Source organism: Octopus bimaculoides, chromosome 3 (genome assembly GCF_001194135.2).
Source record: "Octopus bimaculoides isolate UCB-OBI-ISO-001 chromosome 3, ASM119413v2, whole genome shotgun sequence".
In the NCBI taxonomy this organism is placed as follows: Eukaryota; Metazoa; Mollusca; class Cephalopoda; order Octopoda; family Octopodidae; genus Octopus; species Octopus bimaculoides.
In genome coordinates, this window is record NC_068983.1 from 89,574,030 (window position 1) to 89,593,884 (window position 19,855).

General features: G+C 39.1%; 1 protein-coding gene across 1 annotated transcript in view; it reads right to left on the bottom strand.

The window, feature by feature from the left end:
- LOC106883833 (peroxisomal membrane protein 11A) overlaps positions 1-18,354 on the bottom strand; it is a 47,802-nt gene extending 29,448 nt beyond the window's left edge. The window contains exon 1 of the mRNA XM_014934971.2: positions 17,702-18,354. Within this exon, the coding sequence (XP_014790457.1) occupies positions 17,702-17,877 (176 nt within the window). The 5' untranslated portion in view covers positions 17,878-18,354. The remainder of the gene's footprint in view (positions 1-17,701) is intronic.
- Positions 18,355-19,855: the final 1,501 nt, after the last annotated feature.

Below are 19,855 nucleotides of genomic sequence, written 5' to 3' on the forward strand. Positions count from 1 at the left end.
GTGACCGTTGCCAGTACTGCCTGATTGGCCTTGTAGGGTTTTCGAGCGAGATCGTTGCCAGTGCCCCTGGACTGGCTCTTGTGCGGGTGGCACATAAAAGACACCATTTCGAGCGTGGCCGTTTTCGTGCGGGTGACACGTAAAAGCACCCACTACACTCTCTGAGTGGTTGGCGTTAGGAAGGGCATCCAGCTGTAGAAACTCTGCCAAATTAGATTGGAGCCTGGTGTAGCCATCCGGTTGCACTAGTCCTCAGTCAAATCGTCCAACCCATGCTAGCATGGAAAGCAGACGTCAAACGATGATGATGATGACGATGATGATGATGATTAGAATTTTCTTATTGTCAAATAAAATTTCATCAAACTATTTCTCTGTTATTTATGACTATACACTTCTTAACCTTTTTCACTCGTATCATACTATAATATTCTATATGTTTTGTAGAATGATACATTAAGGAGTTCTTTTTATGAGTACTACCAGATTACTTGAATCCATATATTATGACTTAAATTTATATAGAGAGAGAAACCAAAGTCTGAAAATTTTCAGATGATGAACATTCAAGTTTATAGATATCTATAGATTAATGGAGCAAACTTACACAGAGTACAAAAGATACAGAAAATTAAAGGGGCAAAGGTAAGGTGTTACAAGTCCTACAGCTCTTTCTGGGGGCTTGGAGTTACTTCATAATGTTGGCAGATGTAGTTCACCAAAATATGTAACCAATAATGGAAGTGAATAAACATTGGATAAATCAGGCCTCCATCTTCAGGAAGGAGGTGGGTAGCTCAGCAGGGGTGTGGGGAGTGTTGAAGCAAGGAAAAGCAAGAAGAGATAAGAGAATCAGTTCAGGAAGATGGAGGAAGATGGATCAGAGTATTGAGAGAAATAGTAACAGTAGAAGTGGAGTCAGGAGATGTTAAAATTTAGAGATAGTATGCTAATTTCTAGCTAGCAACCAAAGTATACTATAATGTATCTGGATCAGAAGAATTTCATGGCATTCAATGACATTTTAAAAATTCAATTTTTCTGATGCTTTATGGATCTTTGTTGAACAACTGGTAAAGCCTTGATTTCCTCTTCAATAATTTGGGTTAATGCTGGACTGTTCCTATTCACATGCTTGATGAGCCTGACTTCCCAATATGTCACTGCAACATCCATGAATGGATCATCCATTTATAAGACTTCATTTGTATGGGATTATTCAACATATCAACACTGGAATTCTCTCCAGTGAAATCAGAGTTTGGTCAACTTTTTGTGACTTATTATTCTAAATAAGGCTATATCTTCAGTTGAGACAGTGTTAATTCAACCATCTGGATATGTGATATGAGTAGATTGATGATTAAACCATCTACAAAACAACTTCTCCCAAGTTCAGAGAGACATCTTGGTAAAGACTGACATATTGACAAGTAAAGTTGAAAGTTGAATAATTTTTTTTTTTGAGCTGTCAAATGAGAGACCTAGTTGCATAGTGTGTTCTTCTTAAACATCACTGTATCATTTTTCTGGCAGCTTTCTCAACCAAAATATTATTGCTGTCCACAGAGTTCTATTTAGATGTTCTCCTTCACTGATTCCAGCAAAATGGCATGGAATTGTATTAGTTTGAACAACATTATAGTTTTCATAAAAATTACAAACATCTCAAGACATAAACAGGGACCCTTGGTCTAAATGAACTGAAGCTGGAGTACTAAACCTGAAAACTATACATTGAAGATAATGACAACTACAACAACAACAACAAGAGCAACAGTTGCAATGGCAACTACAGCAGCAACAAGAACAACAGAAACAGCAAGACAGGTACAATAGCAACTACAACAACAAAGTCAACAGTTGTTGGAATTATTGTTGCAGTCAAAAAACACTTCAGGTTCGTTTTCAGTAGACACAGTTGCCAATTCAATTGAAGAATTCACAAATAATCTGGAAGAAGGGTTTACATTTTCTGCTTACTTCAGAAGGTATAAAGGAATCTTCAAGGAAGAGTGTAAAAGATGGACGGACAAACAGATGGAACGTCTTCTTTTAAGGAAATTATCACCAGCAGAACATTAAAAGCTTTGTAATTGCATCTTGCTGAAAAAAACATCTGAAATTTGTTTCAAGGAAACAATTAAGCTATTATCTAAAATATTCAACGAAAGAAGTTCACTATTTAATATTCACCAGGAGTGTTTGAATTAGAAAAAAAAAAAAGAAACAGAAAATTTAGTCATGTATGCTGGAATCGTAAATAGAGAATGTGAAAAATTTAAACTCGACGAATTAAGCCCAGACATACAAGGATTAACAGCAAGTAAAGATGCAGCGGTAAGGACTCAAATATTGACAAAGCATGAACAAGATTCAAAACTAATTCTACAAATAATGGCTGAAGAATGCCAAAGAATTATAAATCTATGACAGGATATAGAAAAACTTGAAAAAGATTATCAAAATATACATGTGTCTACCGGTAACAGATATGAAAAAAGAAAAAACAACAGTCAATACCCAAACCATGTCATGGATGTGGTGAAATACATTTCAAAAGAAACTGTCCTTTTAAGAATCTAAAACATTTTGGATGTGGGAAAAATTGGACACAAGAATTCACATTGTTGAGTGAAACAAAAAAGGTCGAATGAAAAAATTCAAGAAGGAAAGCATTGTCAAAGCGAGGCACAAAAAGAAAATTTGTCTCTATAAATAAAGATAATGTGAATACAAAATTACAGTTGGACACAATAATTAATGAGGATACATGGAGAAAAAATAAGAAGGCCTGCATTGAAAAAACTGCAAAAATGGCTAGAGGCATTTCAGGAAAACAATTACAATTTTGGGGTGAAATTATTAGTGAGGTAACATTTCATGGGAAAACTTTGAAGGCTAAAGTTTTTGTATCAAAAAATATGATGAACCTTTTTGGCACAGACTGGAGAGAATTGTTTACTTTATGGAACCTACCCGTAAATATTTTTTTGCAATAATGTAAACGGTTATAATGCCAGTTCAAATAAGGTGTCGGAAGATTTAAAAAAGAAATTGAAAAACATTTTTCCTGATGTTTTTTCGGAAGAATTAGGTAGATGCACAAAGGCAAAAGTAAAATTTCAAGTAAAAGAAAACACTGTACCAGTGTTTAAACCGAAGTGATCTGTACCTTTCATGGCATTGAATCAAGTCAGTGAGGAATTAGATAGGCTAGAAAAGCTGGGAGTTAAAGAAAAAGTTGATTATTCAGAATGGGCAGCACTGACTGTTTATGTAAAGAAAAACAATAACAAAATACGAGTATGCACAGACTTTTCAACAAGTTTGAATGAATGTTTAAGGACATACAATTATCCACTACCAAGCCCAGAAGAAATGTTTTGTGAAACTCAATGGAGGAATATCTTTCTCAAAATTGGACTTGTCAGAGGTGTGTTTACAGTTACAAGTTGAAGAAGAATGTTCGGAATTATTAACGATAAACACTCATAAAGGTTTATATAAATTCAATCAATTTCCTTTCGGGATAAAGGTGGCACCTAGTATTTTCCAACAGGTGATGGACACAATGCTTGCAGATACAGATTTCGCTATAGCCTATTTGGATGACATACTCATAAAAAGTGGGTCTAGAGGACAGCATAAGGAACATGTTAAAATGGTTTTTGAGAAGATAAAGGAGTATGGATTCAAACTTAGTGAGGAAAAATGTGAATTTTTCATGCCAGAAATGAAGTATCTTGGGCAAATTATTGATAAAAATGGTTGCAGGCCAGATCCTTCAAAATCAACAGCAATAAGAAATATGCCTACCCTGAAAAATATTACATTACAAGCATTCTTAGGGCTTGCAAACTATTACCAAACATTGAAAAATACCTTAGGAATGAGAACCTTGGTTTGAAATTTCCCCAAGACACCTGATGAAGGCTGGAGGGTATATCAGCCGAAACATTATGTTAACAACAAACAAGATGAGAACAAATATCAGTCAAATGTTAATAATGTAAATGATGTACATAATTCCTCATCTCTTAAATATAGAACTATATTACCAAACGTGCATGAGCTAAGAGCACCCCTAAACAACCTATTGAAAAAAAGATGTAAAATGGTATTGGTCAGATAGGTGTCAAAAAGCATTCAAAGAAATTTTAAAAGTTTTAACATCGGAACTGTCCTTATCGCACTTTGATCCAAATTTAAAAATAGTAGTAGCATCAGATGCTTGCAAAAGTGGTATCAGAGCGATAATTTTACACAAGTATGAAAATGGTAATTTAAAACCCATCACTCATGCTTCACATTCATTGTTGGCAGCTGAAAAAAACTACAGCCAAATTGAGAAGGAGGTACTAGCCATTATTCTTGTGGTGAAAAAATTTCACAAATTCATACATGGACGGAAATTCAGCCTGCAAACAGATCACTGCACATTGTTATCAATTTTCAGATAGAAAAAAGGTATCCCCACACATACAGCCAACCGATTGCAGTGTTGGGGGACAATCCTGCTAAATTATGATTTTAACATGGAATTTCTACCATTGAAAAAATTAGGACATGCAGATGGGCTGTCAAGATTGATTCCTAAATACAATGAACCGTTAGAGGACACGGTAATAGCGGCATTAAAAGCTGAAATTGAAATGAAAAATATACCTTGCAACCTAGTATGTGAACTACCTGTCACTTTAGAAGAAATAAAAATTAAAGCAGAGAAGGATGCGTTCATATTAAAAATGGAAAAAACAGTGAAACAGTTTTGAAATGGTATTTGATATGTGATGACATAATTATATATGCTCAGAGAGTTGTAATACTTGTTTCTTTGCAAAACCATATGTTAAAAGAATTCCACATGGGACACCCAGGGATCGTGAGAATGAAAGCATTGATGGGAAGCTATGTTTACTAGCTGAATATGGATCAGGATATTGAAAAATTGGTGAAAGCCTGCAGGGGTTATGCCCTGGCAGCAAAGTTCAACCTTGGCCCAACACTGATGTAACTTGGTCAAGATTACACAAAGACTTTGCAGGGCCATTAAATGGAGGGTATTATTTAATAATCATGGATAGTTACACGAAATGGCCAGAAATATGTAAATGTGGGAAGCCAACTTCCAAAGTAATGATGGAATTTCTGGACAAACTTTTTGTGCAATATGGCATCCTAGACACTATAGTGTCTGATAATGGAACACAGTTCACATCTAAGGAATTTTAAAACTTTTGCAAAATGCATGCAATGGAGCATATTACTACTCCGCCATACCATCCAAGATTGAATAGACTAGCGGAATATTTCATAGACACATTTAAGAGGGTACTGAAAAAATCTAAAAATGAACTACTAGTTGATACTGCATTGATGCAGTTCTTAAGTCTCTACTGAAAAATACCTAACCCCAACACCACATCAGGTATGTCACCAGCTGAACTAATGTTTGCCAGGAAAGTCAGGTCAGTGTTTGACACATTACTACTGGGAAGAATAGAAAAAATAGACAGAAATGCCAAAAATAAAATGAAATACTTCAAAATCGGTGACAAGGTTTTTTATATATATACAGAAACAGAAAGGAAAGTTGAGAAGAAGGTATAATAAGTAAATGTTTAGGGAAAATAATGTACATGGTAAAATGTCATACATGGGAACACAAGAGACACCTAAACCAACTGAAAAATTGGTTTACGGAAGAAAGAATAAAACACGAAGAGTCAATGAAATTTCTTTACGACATTTTTGATGTTCCGATACCTCAAGGAATAATCAAACCAACAAGTACAGCAACTAGGAAAAGAAAGCAAACAGAACTTTTGCAAGTAGACCCAAAACGAAAAAAATATTCCAATTTCATCCAGGGGAATTGAAAAAAAAGGGTAGGGGTGGTAATAAAGATAATAAATACAAGAAAAATATTGACTTCCAAATGAAAGTCAAACTCAAAAAGGGAAGATGTGGTGAAATCTTCACACCACTGTGGAATAGCAAGTCAACTGTCCTAAACCATGTAAAGGTGCATGCATACTGCCAGTGAGTACGGTGTGTGCAGGCGCTTTGTGAAGACAGTTGTAGGAGTTGTTGAGAAGAGATATTGTTTTGTTACATGTTGTTTCTGATTTGTATTTGTATTGTCATAACCTTGTTATAAGTCTATGTTATAAAGTGGCATATACAGTGAGTTCAAAGAAGGACTTAACAGTGTTGATGAGACACAAAATGAAATAGTAATTTCCTCTTTTTTTTTTTTTACATGGAATGTAATGAAAGAAAATGAACATCTTTTTCATTTTCTTCCAGTCTCTTGTAGATTTATATTTATGAGGGGGTATCCAAAAGAAACTTGAATTTTGCAATATTATTTTATTCACTTAGTTTTATCATCTTCAAAGTATTCTCTATTTGAAGCAATACATCAGTCCAGACATGTTTTCCACTGTTCAAAGCAGTACTGGGACTCTGGTGAAGTGATGCCTTTTAACGCCTCTGTTGTCTTTTACCTCACCTCTTCCACATCTGCAAATTCTGTAGCACCAGCTTTCTTCACCAGTGATGACTTTTGAAAAAGGTCAGGATCAACTTCCAACTGTTCTTTCAGTTCATGACATGCATTCAGTTGTGACTACTTTTGATCTTCTGTGAGCAAGCGAAGCACAAATTTTGCTACAACTCCTTTCATTTGTAATTCCTCACTCAAAATTTGTTGGCAGGAGCACCAGGACATACCAGTCATATCAACAAGTTTGTCAAGTTCAGTGACAATCCTCCAAGATCAGTTCGTGAATTTTCATGATGTTTTCATTCATTCAGGAGATTGAAAGTTGCCCTGAACGAGGTTGGTCCTCAAGCGACAAGTGAACATTCCAAAAACCACTCATAAACTTGTGTTTTGCTCATGGCAGTGGCCTTGTAAGCATGAAAACTGTTTCAGTTACTGTTTTCCCCAGCAGAAAACAGAATTTTATGGAAGCACATTGTTCTTTCGGTTTAGCCATTGCAAAAACTGATGAGTAGGGGAGAAGCACTGAAAAACAAAGATGCACCATGTGGCAGTATGACTTCACCTGATGCCATCAGTCTCCCGACTGATGCTTGGTCACATCAAGTGGCTTCTAGCAGCGGAAGCCTGAACTACAACGGGCTTGTCCTACAGAGAACATTTCTAGTTACTTCTGGTACCCCTTTGTATATATCATCATCATCATTTAATGTCCATCTTCTATGCATGCATAGGTAGGATGGTTGACAGGAGCCGGCCAGGTAGAAAAACTACCCTAGACTACTGTGTTGGTTTTAGTAGGGATTTTACAGCTGGATGCCCTTCCTAACACCAACCACTCAGCAGAATGAACTCAATACTTTCTACGTGGCACTAGCACAGTCAAGCTTAGTTTTGGTATGATTTTTTCAGCTGGATGCCCTTCCAAATGCCATCCACATTACAGTGTGGACTGGATGCTTTTAACGTAACACCAGCACTGGCAGGGTCACCAAGTAACTCACAAGACAAGGAATTATGAGAGGAGCGAGGGTATTTGAGGAGGAGAACTTGTGTTAGAGTGTGACAAAGAGACAGAAGCAGATGTCTTGCCACAACAGAGGGGCATTAGAGGAGGTGATCCATTATCAGAAGATGAAAGGTCAGAGTGTAAAAGAGAAATAGAGTGGCAGAAATAGGTGTCTTGCTATGGAAGAGGTACATGGTGAGAGAGAGAGAGAGAGAGAGAGAGAGAGAGAAAAAGAGAGAGAGAGAGAGAGAGAAAGAGAGAGAGAGAGAGAGAGAGAGAGAGATAGAGAGAGAGAGAAGTACAAGAAAGAGGCTAGAAATAAGTGTGCTGATGTAAAAGAGACACTTGGTTACCTAGTCAGAGGAAAAACAAGAGAAGGAGAGAGGCAGTGACCAAAGGGAAATAGAGAGTAGGAAAAGCAAAAGTGTAAGAGAGAGCAGGAAAGAGATGGTGTAGTGTTAGGGTATACTCACAAGTAACAAGGATCTGAGCATAGAACCTGGGTAGAAAAATAGGGTGTGGGTGTTGGGTGAGGGGGGGAGCAATACAGTGAACAGGGCAGTGAGGGCAAGAAAGGGGACTGGAAAACAATCATAGTTTATGAAGAGGAAATGTGAGGAAGAGAAAGATGCAGTTTGGAAAAGGAGTTGTAGTTCAGTTTCTTAGGGTAGAATAGGTGAAAAGTGTGTTGTTACATGTGGGTGGGACACAACTCTTCTAGCACTCAGTTTTGTGGACAGGTCTTCTCTAGAACTTCATATCACCAAACATCTTGGTCCATTGTCCTTTCCTCCATGAGCCCTAACATCCTAAGATCGGTCCTCATCACTTCATCTCCTGTCTTTCTGGGTCTCCATCTTCCACAGGTATCATCCACTTTCAGTGACAGGCACTTCTGTATAGAGCTGTTTTCGCTAATAAGCATCACATGTCCAAACCAATACATTCTCCTCTTCTGTATACCACATTTCATCCCTCATATGCCTAACTTTTCTCTCAACACAGTTGTACTTTGTCAGTCATGCACTCTGATGTTTCAAATCCAATGGAGCAAACTGGGGTTTTCCGAAAATCCGCCCAGGGCTGTTAAACAGATTTTACAGAAGTATTTTTTAGCTTAAATAACTGCCCACCTATAATAAGCACCCATGGGCAGTAACATGGAAGTAAATATTTCATCTAGGAAAAACAAAGATATTCTCAAAAACCATATTTATTTTATACAATTCCACTGAACTTCTATCATTTCAGTTATCAGATATATAGACATAAAGAAACTGAAACAGCCTTAAAAGAAGTAGCATATTAAAATATTCTGAAGTCAACAATGGATCTATTAGGAAATATTGAAAATTAAACTGTTGAAAACATGAATAGAAACCTCATGTGAACAAATAATATCCTTGGGCATTTATGGTAGAATAATAACTGAATTATTTCAACTTAAATATCACGAATTTCTTTATTTGTTGCTTGGGCATTATTCATATCAGAGCAAATTTCATTTACTTGTATCTCATCTTCTTTAATTTTGTCATTATGTGCATCTGGTGCATTTACCTCAAGGCCAGAAAAACATCCTGTAAGCGTGAGTTTAAGAGGCTATGTTTTACAGTCTGTTCAAGAGGAGCAATTCTACAACATTCAAAAGCACGCTTTATAGTTTATTTAAAGTGGCAACAGCTTGGGTCACAAAGTTCACTATCTCTTGATAAGAAGGTTTTCTGCGATATCCTTTATTTGTATACTCCTTTTTGCCATTTGAAAACCAATTCTTCCATTCAGCATGAAGGGCTTTCTTGAAAGGACAAATAACTGATACATTTAACGGCTGCAAGTAAGATGTTGTTTTAGGAGGTATAAGTTTGAGAATTGTATTCCTACGTTTGAACACTTCTAGGAGCTCTGTTTTCTTGTGCACTGAGCATTCATCCATGAATAGCACTGAATTTTGAGCATGGAATAGCTGTGCTGTTCTCTGCCCAAACACTTTGTCAGCCCACAGCTGCATGAGTTCATATGTGATTGATCCTCTGTTGGAGACTGTTAAGTAAATATTCTTGGGACCTTGATTTTAGGCATGTTTTTGAATCCTTTAAGGATAATCATTGTTTTCAACACCTTTCCTGCAGCATTAACACAGCAGAAAAATGAGCTTTGGTAGCACCACAGTGGCTAGCATCTACATTTTTATTACCAACAAAGTCTATGGTTGTTGAACTCAACATGTCAACGTATACAGGTGCTTCATCCATATTATAAATCTGCTCAGTATCCTTATCTGATACTATCTAGATACTCACTGGCGATTTGTGCCTTTTCTTCAAGTGTTTTATTGTCTGCTTGACCAACATGTGTAATCTTTCACACAGTCAGTTTATTCCATTTCATGAAGTTGAAAATCTATTTATCAGAACATCTAAAGCTGTTCATTTCAATTCCAAACCTTTTTACCAATTCAAAAGTATATTCCCATAAACGGTGATAATTCACAATTATATTGTTTGCATGCTGAACAACAATCCTCTGTAAGAGTTCAATCTCTAGATCATTAAGTGCTGGTCCTCTTCCTCCACCAATTAATCTGCGCCTCCTCTTGTCTGACATATGGATTAACTCAGTTTCTTTTGTGCACCATTCTCTCAATCGTTTTCTATCAATACGTGTCTCTTGATGCAGCAGATAAATTGCCAGTATGTTCTTTCACTTGTTTAATAGCACTCAATTTTTCACTAATGGTATATGATCATTGAACACGTTTTGGTATATTTTCTTTCAACTCCATTATTGGGAATAAAAATCCTTTGAATTTATCTACAGACATGGAGCAAATGAACATCTAAACAGAATGCAAACAAGAACACTAGCTCTGTTTCAAATTTTAACCTCAAATAACTGCCCATCCAAATAAACGCCCATGGGTGATCTAATGGATGGGCTGATTTTTGGAAAACCCCAGTACTACCTTCATTCCTCTCCAGTCTATACATATCCTCCCCAGTCAAAGCCCATGTCTCACTATCATGGAACATAGCTGTTCTCACACAAGCATCATAGAACCTACCTTTCAATCTGTTTCTATTCTAGAAACAATACTTTCAGAGCATCTACCATCATTAATAATTTGGTCACCTTAGTAGCAGAAACTATCTACTACCTCAAGAGAGCCTCCTGGGCATTTGAGAGAGTTTAAGTCCCTCATGCCCTTAGTACTTATTGTTCCTGTGCATCTGCCACACATGAAAGCAATCTTATCTGATAACCTACACATGATTCCACTGCATCTGTTATGTATCCATAGCTTACACTTGGTGCAACATATGGAATTATGTCCCACTCCTATTTACCAGCCAGAATGAGAGTCTTATCTCCTTTCTCACTAACAACAACTTTAGTCTTAACTAATTTAACTCTAAGGCCCTTTGATTCCAGGTTTTGCTTCCAAACCCAGAACTTCTTCAATTCTGCTTAAGAATCTGCAATAAAAGCAAAATCATCAGCATATAGTAGTTTCCATGGGCATCCAGTTTTAAATTCATCTGTTATTGCCTGAAGAACTATGATGAATAAGAATGGAGTAAGAACTGATCCCTGATGTACTCCAACTTGTGTGCTAAATTCATCACTGTATTCAAGGCCAACTCTCACCTTACTTACAGCATCACTGTACATGGCTTGAACAGCTCTAACAAGCCACTTCCTTAGAGACCAACAGATAAGAGAGCAGAGTACCCTGTCAAAAACTTTCTCTGGGTAGACAAAAGTTAAGTACAATGGCTTACTTTAGGTCAAATACTTTTCTTGCAACTGTCTCACTATGAAGATGGCATCTGTGGTACTTCTCTCTGGAACAAAACCAAGTTGCATCCCATCTAGTTTAATTCTATCCCTAATTAGTTGAGATATAACTCTGTAATTTTCATGACCTGAAACTACATCCAGTAGTTTGATACCTCTGTAGTTGTTTCTATCTAAGGCATCACCTTTACCCTTGTAGCAGCTGACTATAATACTGCTACACCAATCTTGGGGGATGATGCCTTCCTGAATAACCTGATTAACTATGCAAGCGATTAGACTATATCCCACACCACCTGATATTTTAATCATTTTGGCAGTGATACCCAATGGTCCAGGGGCTTTCCTAGTCTTCATTTTCTTAACTGCCTTATCTATTATACTGCTATCAACTCTGGTGGCTGGTCCCTCAATTGGTTCAATATTTGAAACACTCTCCTTCTCCCAATTAGAAAAATAATATTATTGCCATGGTCACAGGTTTTGCTTTGAACTCACAATGAATAACAGCCAAAATGAAACGTAAACGTGGACTGTCAATAAAAGAAAATAATGATGAAAGAAAACAAATCCACATACACTCAGAGATACAAATCCACTGTAGAACAATGTGTGCCACAGCACCATTTATTCCTTCAAACGAGAAAGGCCCAACTGCTTTCTACTTGAATATGGGTTCTGTCTTGCAAGTTTACTAATTCAATGTTGTGCTTCACCATTCTATGGTGAAATTGGTACCATAGTATCTCAAGAATATGCAAGTATGCATGTCATGGGATCACTGTAAATAGTTATTCTTGGCAGAATTGATTGTTGAATGCAATCTGCGAGCACAGTGAACAGAGAATAAAATAAAGTATCAAAAAGCTAATTAGCATTATAATCAATATTATTCAACAACCAATAATACTCTTGAGTTAATCCAATAAATATGAGAGACAACTCTAGGCATGTTTTGATTTTATTCTGACTTATTCAGTGAAACACTGTTTTCACTGTATTTGCTGACAGAATCACTCAACTGTGATTAGAAGGATATCTCTATGTTATTTCAAACAAGCTGAAGAAGCTCCCTTTTTGGGATATGGAACTAGCACTTATCAACTTGGAAGATTGGATGGCATTCTTTTGATATTATGAACTTACTTTGAAAGAATGCTGATTAACAAAAGGGGTCAAAATAAATGTGATAAAACATGTAATCTGGCTCTCTTTCTCTCTCTCTCTTACACACACACACACTCTCTCTCTCTCTCTCTCACACACACACACACTCTCTCTCTCACACACACACACACACACTCTCTCTCTCACACACACACACACACACACTCTCTCTCTCTCTCTCTCTCTCTCCGAATATAAGGATTTCATGCACTAGCTGTAATTATTTCTAACATTAGCACAGGGAGGGAGAATATCTATTAATCCGACTTCCATATTGTCGATTCTGGACAAAAGAAATATGATGTTTTTATGGAAATTTGTAATTGCTGAGTTACGATGCTGAATAGTGCACATGTCTGACAAGTAACTCAAAAGCACTCACCTTAATATTAGCAGATACTGATTTCAAATTTTGACACAAGACCAGCAATTTCGGGAGAGGGTGATAAGTCAATTACATCAATCCCAGTGCTCAACTGGTACTTATTTTATTGACCCCAAAAGTATGAAAGGCAAAGTCGATCCTGGTGGAATTTGAACTCAGAATGTAATGTCAGAAGAAATACCACTAGGCAGTTTTTCTGGCACAGTAACGATTGTGCCAGCTTGTCACCTTAGTAATTTCAGATATTGACATTTGTAATGGTATGGAACAGATCAACTAAATTGACAAACAATACAACTCATACTTATTTTGTTGTCCCCAGAAAAGATGTAAAGCAAATGACCCACATGGAATTTGAACTTGTAGCATACTCATTGTGCCTGCTTGGATTATCTCAGGGCTAAACATAAAAGGCCAGAAGGGATGAAACAGGCAGCCACGATGCATGTGAAAAATACAACAGCCCTTAATAGCTGTAAAAGGCATATAAAGAGCCTGACTGACAGAATTTTTCCTCTCTTTTCCCTTCTGGGTAGTCAGCTCGCCAACTGCCCACAGCTAGGACTGCTAGCTCTCTTTCTTTGCTTCAGCGCCCTACAAGTGGTGTTGAGATGACTCTCTCACAGTAGGTACTTCCTGATGATATATCTGCTTGCTCTGTTTTTTCTTAAACTGTACATGCCAGAATGCCATAACATCTTGCAACAAATCTCCAACAAAATAAAAATCATTACAGCTATATATAGTGAGCGTTCATTCCTCATTTACATGCAGCCTGCACCTAATCAGCCCTTCACCAACCTAACATTGAAAACACTCATACACCTACTAAAGTGGTGAACCCAATGTTGGAGAAAACCAAAACATTTCTCATGTGGCAGTACAGAGCATCATAGTGACATTTCTTTCACCAGACTCACACACTTGGCAAGTAACAATGTCTTCACCTTCCATGGCTGCTGTTCCTCATCCACCTGTGCCTATTTTCACTGGAGAAAAAGTTTCACAAACGTATTAATGATGAACAGTAAGGGAGACTGAGCTCTGTCACAACTACAATGCAGAATGTGCCAGCTTGCCGAAGACAATTCATTAGAGAGCAGGTTTTTCAAATACCATTTTTTTCTCGCTTGCCCGCTAACATCCAAGCCATCCTCACACCCATGTGCGACACCAGTACTGTTGAACAATTGGCAACATCAGCCGATAAAATAATGGAGATAACCACTTCAATGTTACCTTCTCCTTCCATTACCGTAGCAGCCATAACATCCCAGGATTTTCGACACACTACAGAAAAAAAAACAATCGAAGACTTGATAGTGCAAGTTCGCAACCACCGTTGGAAAAGGAATACAGTCCCACATGCTAGACGCCAATCCTGCTCTAGGTCTCTATCTAGGCATCAATATGTTGGCAATCAAGGATCGGTATGTTGGTTTTCATACCAATTTCAGTGCCAAGGCAAGGAATTGCACACCACCTTTCTCTTATAACACCCAAACACAGCTACTGTCTCTGGTATCACTCCACCAAGTCGTGCAATATTTATCCAAGATGAAATTTCCAGAGGAGCTTCCTGGTTGACTCAGGAGCTGCCTGTAGTATCTTGCTGGCCAAATATATGTACAGAAAACCTTGTCCATCAGCCACTACTTTGCAGGCAGTTAACCATTCACCTTTTGCCACATATGACAAAATTTCTCTCACCTTGAATATACAACTCAGACGTTGCTTCCAGTGGGGTTTTTTAGTCGCCAATCTGTTGTACCTGATCATTGGGGCAGATTTCTTCTACCATTTTCCTTTGCTGGTCGACCTGAAGAACGTGCAACTTATCAACAGTAAGACGCAACTCAGTGTATGTAGCACTGACTGTTTTGTTTCCAGTCAACCTGGTTTACTTTGTTGCCACTGCTTCCAACTGATACCAAACACTGTTGCAATTGTTCCCAGAGTTAATAAAACCCATGTCCTATAGAAAGGATAATGCACACTCCGTAGAACACCACATTTCGACCACAGGCCCTCATCTTTTCTCGCCTGAGACGTCTATCAGCAAAGAAATTTAAAGTTGCAAAAGCGGAATTCAAGCATATGTTACCGCTTGGAATTGTACGTCCTTCTTCCAGTACCATGGACCCCAAGAAATCATCCGCTGACTTTAGACCTTGTCGAGACTACAGATAACTTAATAACATCACAGTACCAGACAGGTATCCCATTTCACACTTTTAGAATTTCACAGCTTCGCTACACAGCTAGATCTTGTTCATGCATATCACCAAATACCCATCTACCCTGCCAACATTCCAAGAACTGCTGTAACCACTTCCTTTGGAGCTTTCGATTATCTAACAATGCCATTTGGATTATGTAACATTGCGAGCTCTTTCCAACACTTCATAGACGAAGTCATCAGTGACCTCCATTTCGTGTATGCCTACATCAACGATCTCCTCATTGCCAGTTCACCTGAAGCCGAACATGAAAGTCATCTACAACAGCTATTTGCTCGTTTGTCACAACATAACATCCAGATTAATGTTACGAAATGTGTTTTCGGTGCTTCCTCCCTTACTTTCCTGGGGCACACCTTCAACAAGGCTCAAATCAGGCCTTTAGCCGACAAAGTTGAGCAGTTGAAAAGATTCCTGTACCTACTTCACTGCGTCGACTCCATCATTTTCTAGGCCTCATAATTTTTTACCTTTGGTTTATCCTGAACTGTTTGCAAATATTGGCACCCCTTACAGATATGTTGCAGAACAGAAAGAAAGCAAATGAACCTATCTCATTCACTCCTACCCAGACCAAAGCCTTTCAGGATATCAAACAGAGTTTATCATGCATTTCTATGCTGACCTATCCGGCTTCTGACGCAAAGCTGTCGTTGTCTGTGGACGCTTCGGACCTTGGTGCTAATTCTGTGTTACACCAACAGTATGGTTCCGAATGGAAACCTCGTGTTCTTTTCAAAATGGCTCAAACCAACCCAAACCTGTTACCGTACTTTTAGTCGCCATCTACCTCGCAGTCAAACATTTCCAGCACATGCTGTAAAGCAGGAATTTCACGATCTACACTGATCACAAGTTGCTATCCTTTGCTTTGAAATACAAGCCCGATAAATTCTCATCCGAGTTTACTTGGATTTCATTTCCCAATTCACCAGTGATATCCAGCACGTTCCTGGAAAAGAGAATATCGCTGCTGATGCTATTGACACCATATTCTCATCTGCCGAGATCGATTCGGATACCATGGCAAAAGATCAACCACGAGCAGAAGACAACAAACCAGAGTTCTCTCCCTTTGACCTTCAACGACTACCTGTAACAACTTGCAACTCTGAGATTCTTTGTGACATCTCCACCAATTGCCCTCGTCGACTTGTGTTCGAGAACCACAGACACTGAGTGTTTTCTGAGTGACATAGCATCTTATACACACGGGCGTTGCTGCCACTTTGAAGCTAATTTCAACTCATTTCGTCTGGCCCGACATGAAGCGAGACATCACCGAATGGGCCAGGAACTGCCTGCCTTGCCAGAAAGCGAAAGTTCACAGTCACATCAAAGCTCCACTGGGAACATTCACTCATCCCGACGCTCATTTCCAACATATCCATATAGACCTTCTAGGACCCTGGCCCTTGAGTCGAGGATTTATGTACTTGTTGACGTGTATAGACCATTTCTCACGATGACCAGAAGCCATACCCATCACAGATATGTCATCACTAACTGTCGCTCAGACGCTCGTATCGGGTTGGATTTCTCATTCCAGTACATGTGCAACAATTACAATCGACAGAGGTCAGTAATTTGAATCTCAACTTTTCTACGATCTGACAAAAAATCTACCATCTTGCCTCAAATGGATCCATCAAGCGATTTCATCACCAGTTAAAAGCATCTTTGCATGCATATCCTGACCCACAGAAACGGATGTTGTCTTGATCTTCGTTCTGCTGTCAAGCAAACATTGGTTTTTCCCCAGCAGAATTGTCATATGGATCACCTTTATCGTTAACTGGTCAAATGATCACTCCAATTTCTTTGCATTTACCAGATTACATTTCTTTTGGTTTATTATTTTGTATCTTAAAAGCTTCTGTAGATACATATTTTCTTTCGTCTCTCGTTATCGCCATAACTTCACGACTGTAGAGTACCCGTCGTGCCTGCTTGTATTATCTCATTGCTAAACATAAAAGGCCCGGAAAGGATGAAGTGGGCAGCCACGACGCATGAGCAAAACTAAAACAGCCCTTAACAGAAATCGTGAAAGGCACATAAAGAGGCCGACCGACAGGACTTTTCCTCTCTTTTCCCTTTTGCTAGTTCTCTTTCTTTGCATCAGTGCCTTACACGTGGTGTCGAGATGACTCTTTCGTAGTAGGTGCTTCCTTACGATATATTCGCTCGCTCTGTTTTTTTTGCTTAAACTGTACATACCAGAATGCCATAACAATCTTGCAACGAATCTCCATCAAAATAAAAATCGTTACAGTTATATTTAGAGAGTGTTCATTCCTCATTTACACGCAGCCCACACCTAATCAGCACTTCACCAACCTAACAATGAAAACACGCATTCACCCACTAAAACTCGGAATTTAGAGGCATGAAACGACGAATGTAATGTCAGTCACTGAATCACACTTTTTGATGAAAATAAAAGCTGCAAAATTATTATTTCTAACAATGTGAAAGCAACAAACTGAATTCACCCAATGTTTGACATTTTATTGAACAAGAAGGATGAAAGGCAAAGTCAAAACAAAGTAAATACAAAAAAAAAAAAAACAGGTGTCTATAATATTTACCTGCAGAGTTTGTCACGACCAGAAGTCTTGGAAACAAACTGGATGTAATGGTCAGTCATTTCTTTCACGGGGCTCATTTGTGCATGTAAAGCGCTGATGTTATTACTTGGATGTTGATCAACTACAGCCACGATCTCTAAAGCGCCCAAGTATTCATTATTGTTAGTGTCTCCCATGTCACGTGTGATAACGTTGACACTTCATAAAAAAGCTAAATACTTAGTCACTCTCAACAACAACTTGTTTTATGAATAAAGCATTACAAACGATATATTTTCTAGCATAGGCCGAGCAACGACTGGCAAAATCTCGTTTATTCTCGTTTGTTATGTTTTCTCATTGTGTTTATTTCTCCTCTGTTGTCATCCTTCTTTTTTTTTCCTACTCTGTCTTTCTATTTTCCTTTATTCTCTTCTCACAATATATCTATTTTTTTACTCACTCGTTCTTTCTCTCTCCTACCCTATCTCTAATATTATTTCTAAAATCACTAGGTGATGAGAGTGACATCTGTAGTGTCGAACAAAATGTCTTGCAATATTTATGATTAAAGCGGCGGGCTGACAGAATCGTTAGCACACCTGGTGAGATGCTTAGCAGCATTTCGCATTGAAATTCCGCCTTTCATCCTGTTGAAAGGTCGCTAAAACAAGTACTAGTTGAACACGCGTTGATGTAATCGACTTTCCCCTTCCCCAAAATTGCTGGTCTTGTGACAAAATTTGAAACCGATATTTATTATGATTCTTTATTAAAGTGGAAATTTCATTAACGCAGGTATGTAACGTGGAAAACTACGGAAATTTTAACAACAATATCGAAACAACAATTTCTACAGTTTAGCCAAATGAACATAGAAAGTGAATGTGGTATGATGTCAGCAACTAGGGAGCTGACCGGAACCGTGAACTAACCGGAACGAGGAGCTGACCGGAAGAGGATGAGGGGCAGAGGGAGCCTCGATTGAGATTTCGTGCCCTTTTTTTAGCGGGGTTGTTCTGACGAGAGGACGTGCCAAGCGATCGTCTAGGTGCTGGGAGAAGCAGCTGCTATTTCTAGCGTTCTTCGGGTTGGGACAGCCACGAGGATCGGATACCGCAGGACAGACTTGTGCAAGGGAAGGAAAACGAGGTAAGCCGATTACTTCGATTCGCATGCATACACCACAAGCTATTTCGGCGCCACGTGTAAAACTTCGCCGCGATGGCAGCTAAGATCAGAATCGCCAGCGACGTGATCAGGCCTTTTAATGGCAAGGGAGATGTAATGGCTTGGATGCGAAAGATCAGGCTTGCGGCGAGACTGCAAGGGATAAGCAATATGGCGAGTCTTATAGCCCTGACCCTGTATTTAGAGATGGACGAGGAAGAGAGGTTAGGTTCGGAGATGATCGAGCAGAGATTGATAGAGGCATATTCAGAGAGCGAGTATCCCGCCTTTGTTAAGCTAGGGACTGTTAGAGGGGGGGGGGAGAAGCGGTGGACGAATACACGGCATTGGTGCGTAGGCTGGCCACGCTGGCTGGGTTTATGGGAGAAGGCCTGGACAGCGGCGCGGCTGGCATTTTGTGAGTGGGTTCCCTGACGATGTAAGGATTCGATTGCAGCAGTTACCTGGCAGGAGAAAGATGGCACTCAGCGAGCTTGTAGCACAAGCTCGCGTGTTGACGCAACACATCGGACAGAAGACGATAGCGACGGAGAAAGGCGTGAGAAAGCCTACCGAGCAACAACAGCGGCTGTTCTCGGTACAGTGTTTTAAATGTCAGGGGTCGCACATGGCGAAGGAATGCACCGAATCGGGGCCTGTCTGCTATCGATGCAGGAAGACGGGCACATCGCCTATGATTGCGGCCAGGGAAACAACCATGGGGAAGTAGCTGCCTCTCAAACTTTCCCCGCAACCGAGTAGAGGCACTTGTGGAGACGCTGCCCGTAGTCGAGGTCGAGGCCAAGGGGAAGAAGTTCAAGGCCCTCGTGGACACGGGTTGCACGACTACCCTCATGACGCCAAGGGTAGCGAAGAAATGGGATGGGGTGAGTAGCGTCTGGGCGGTCGACGGCAGAGAGATCCGTTGCAAGGGCAGCTGCAGTGTGGAGATAGCGTTACCAGGCACGGCGCTGAGGCTACAGGTGATCGTGATCGAATATATTT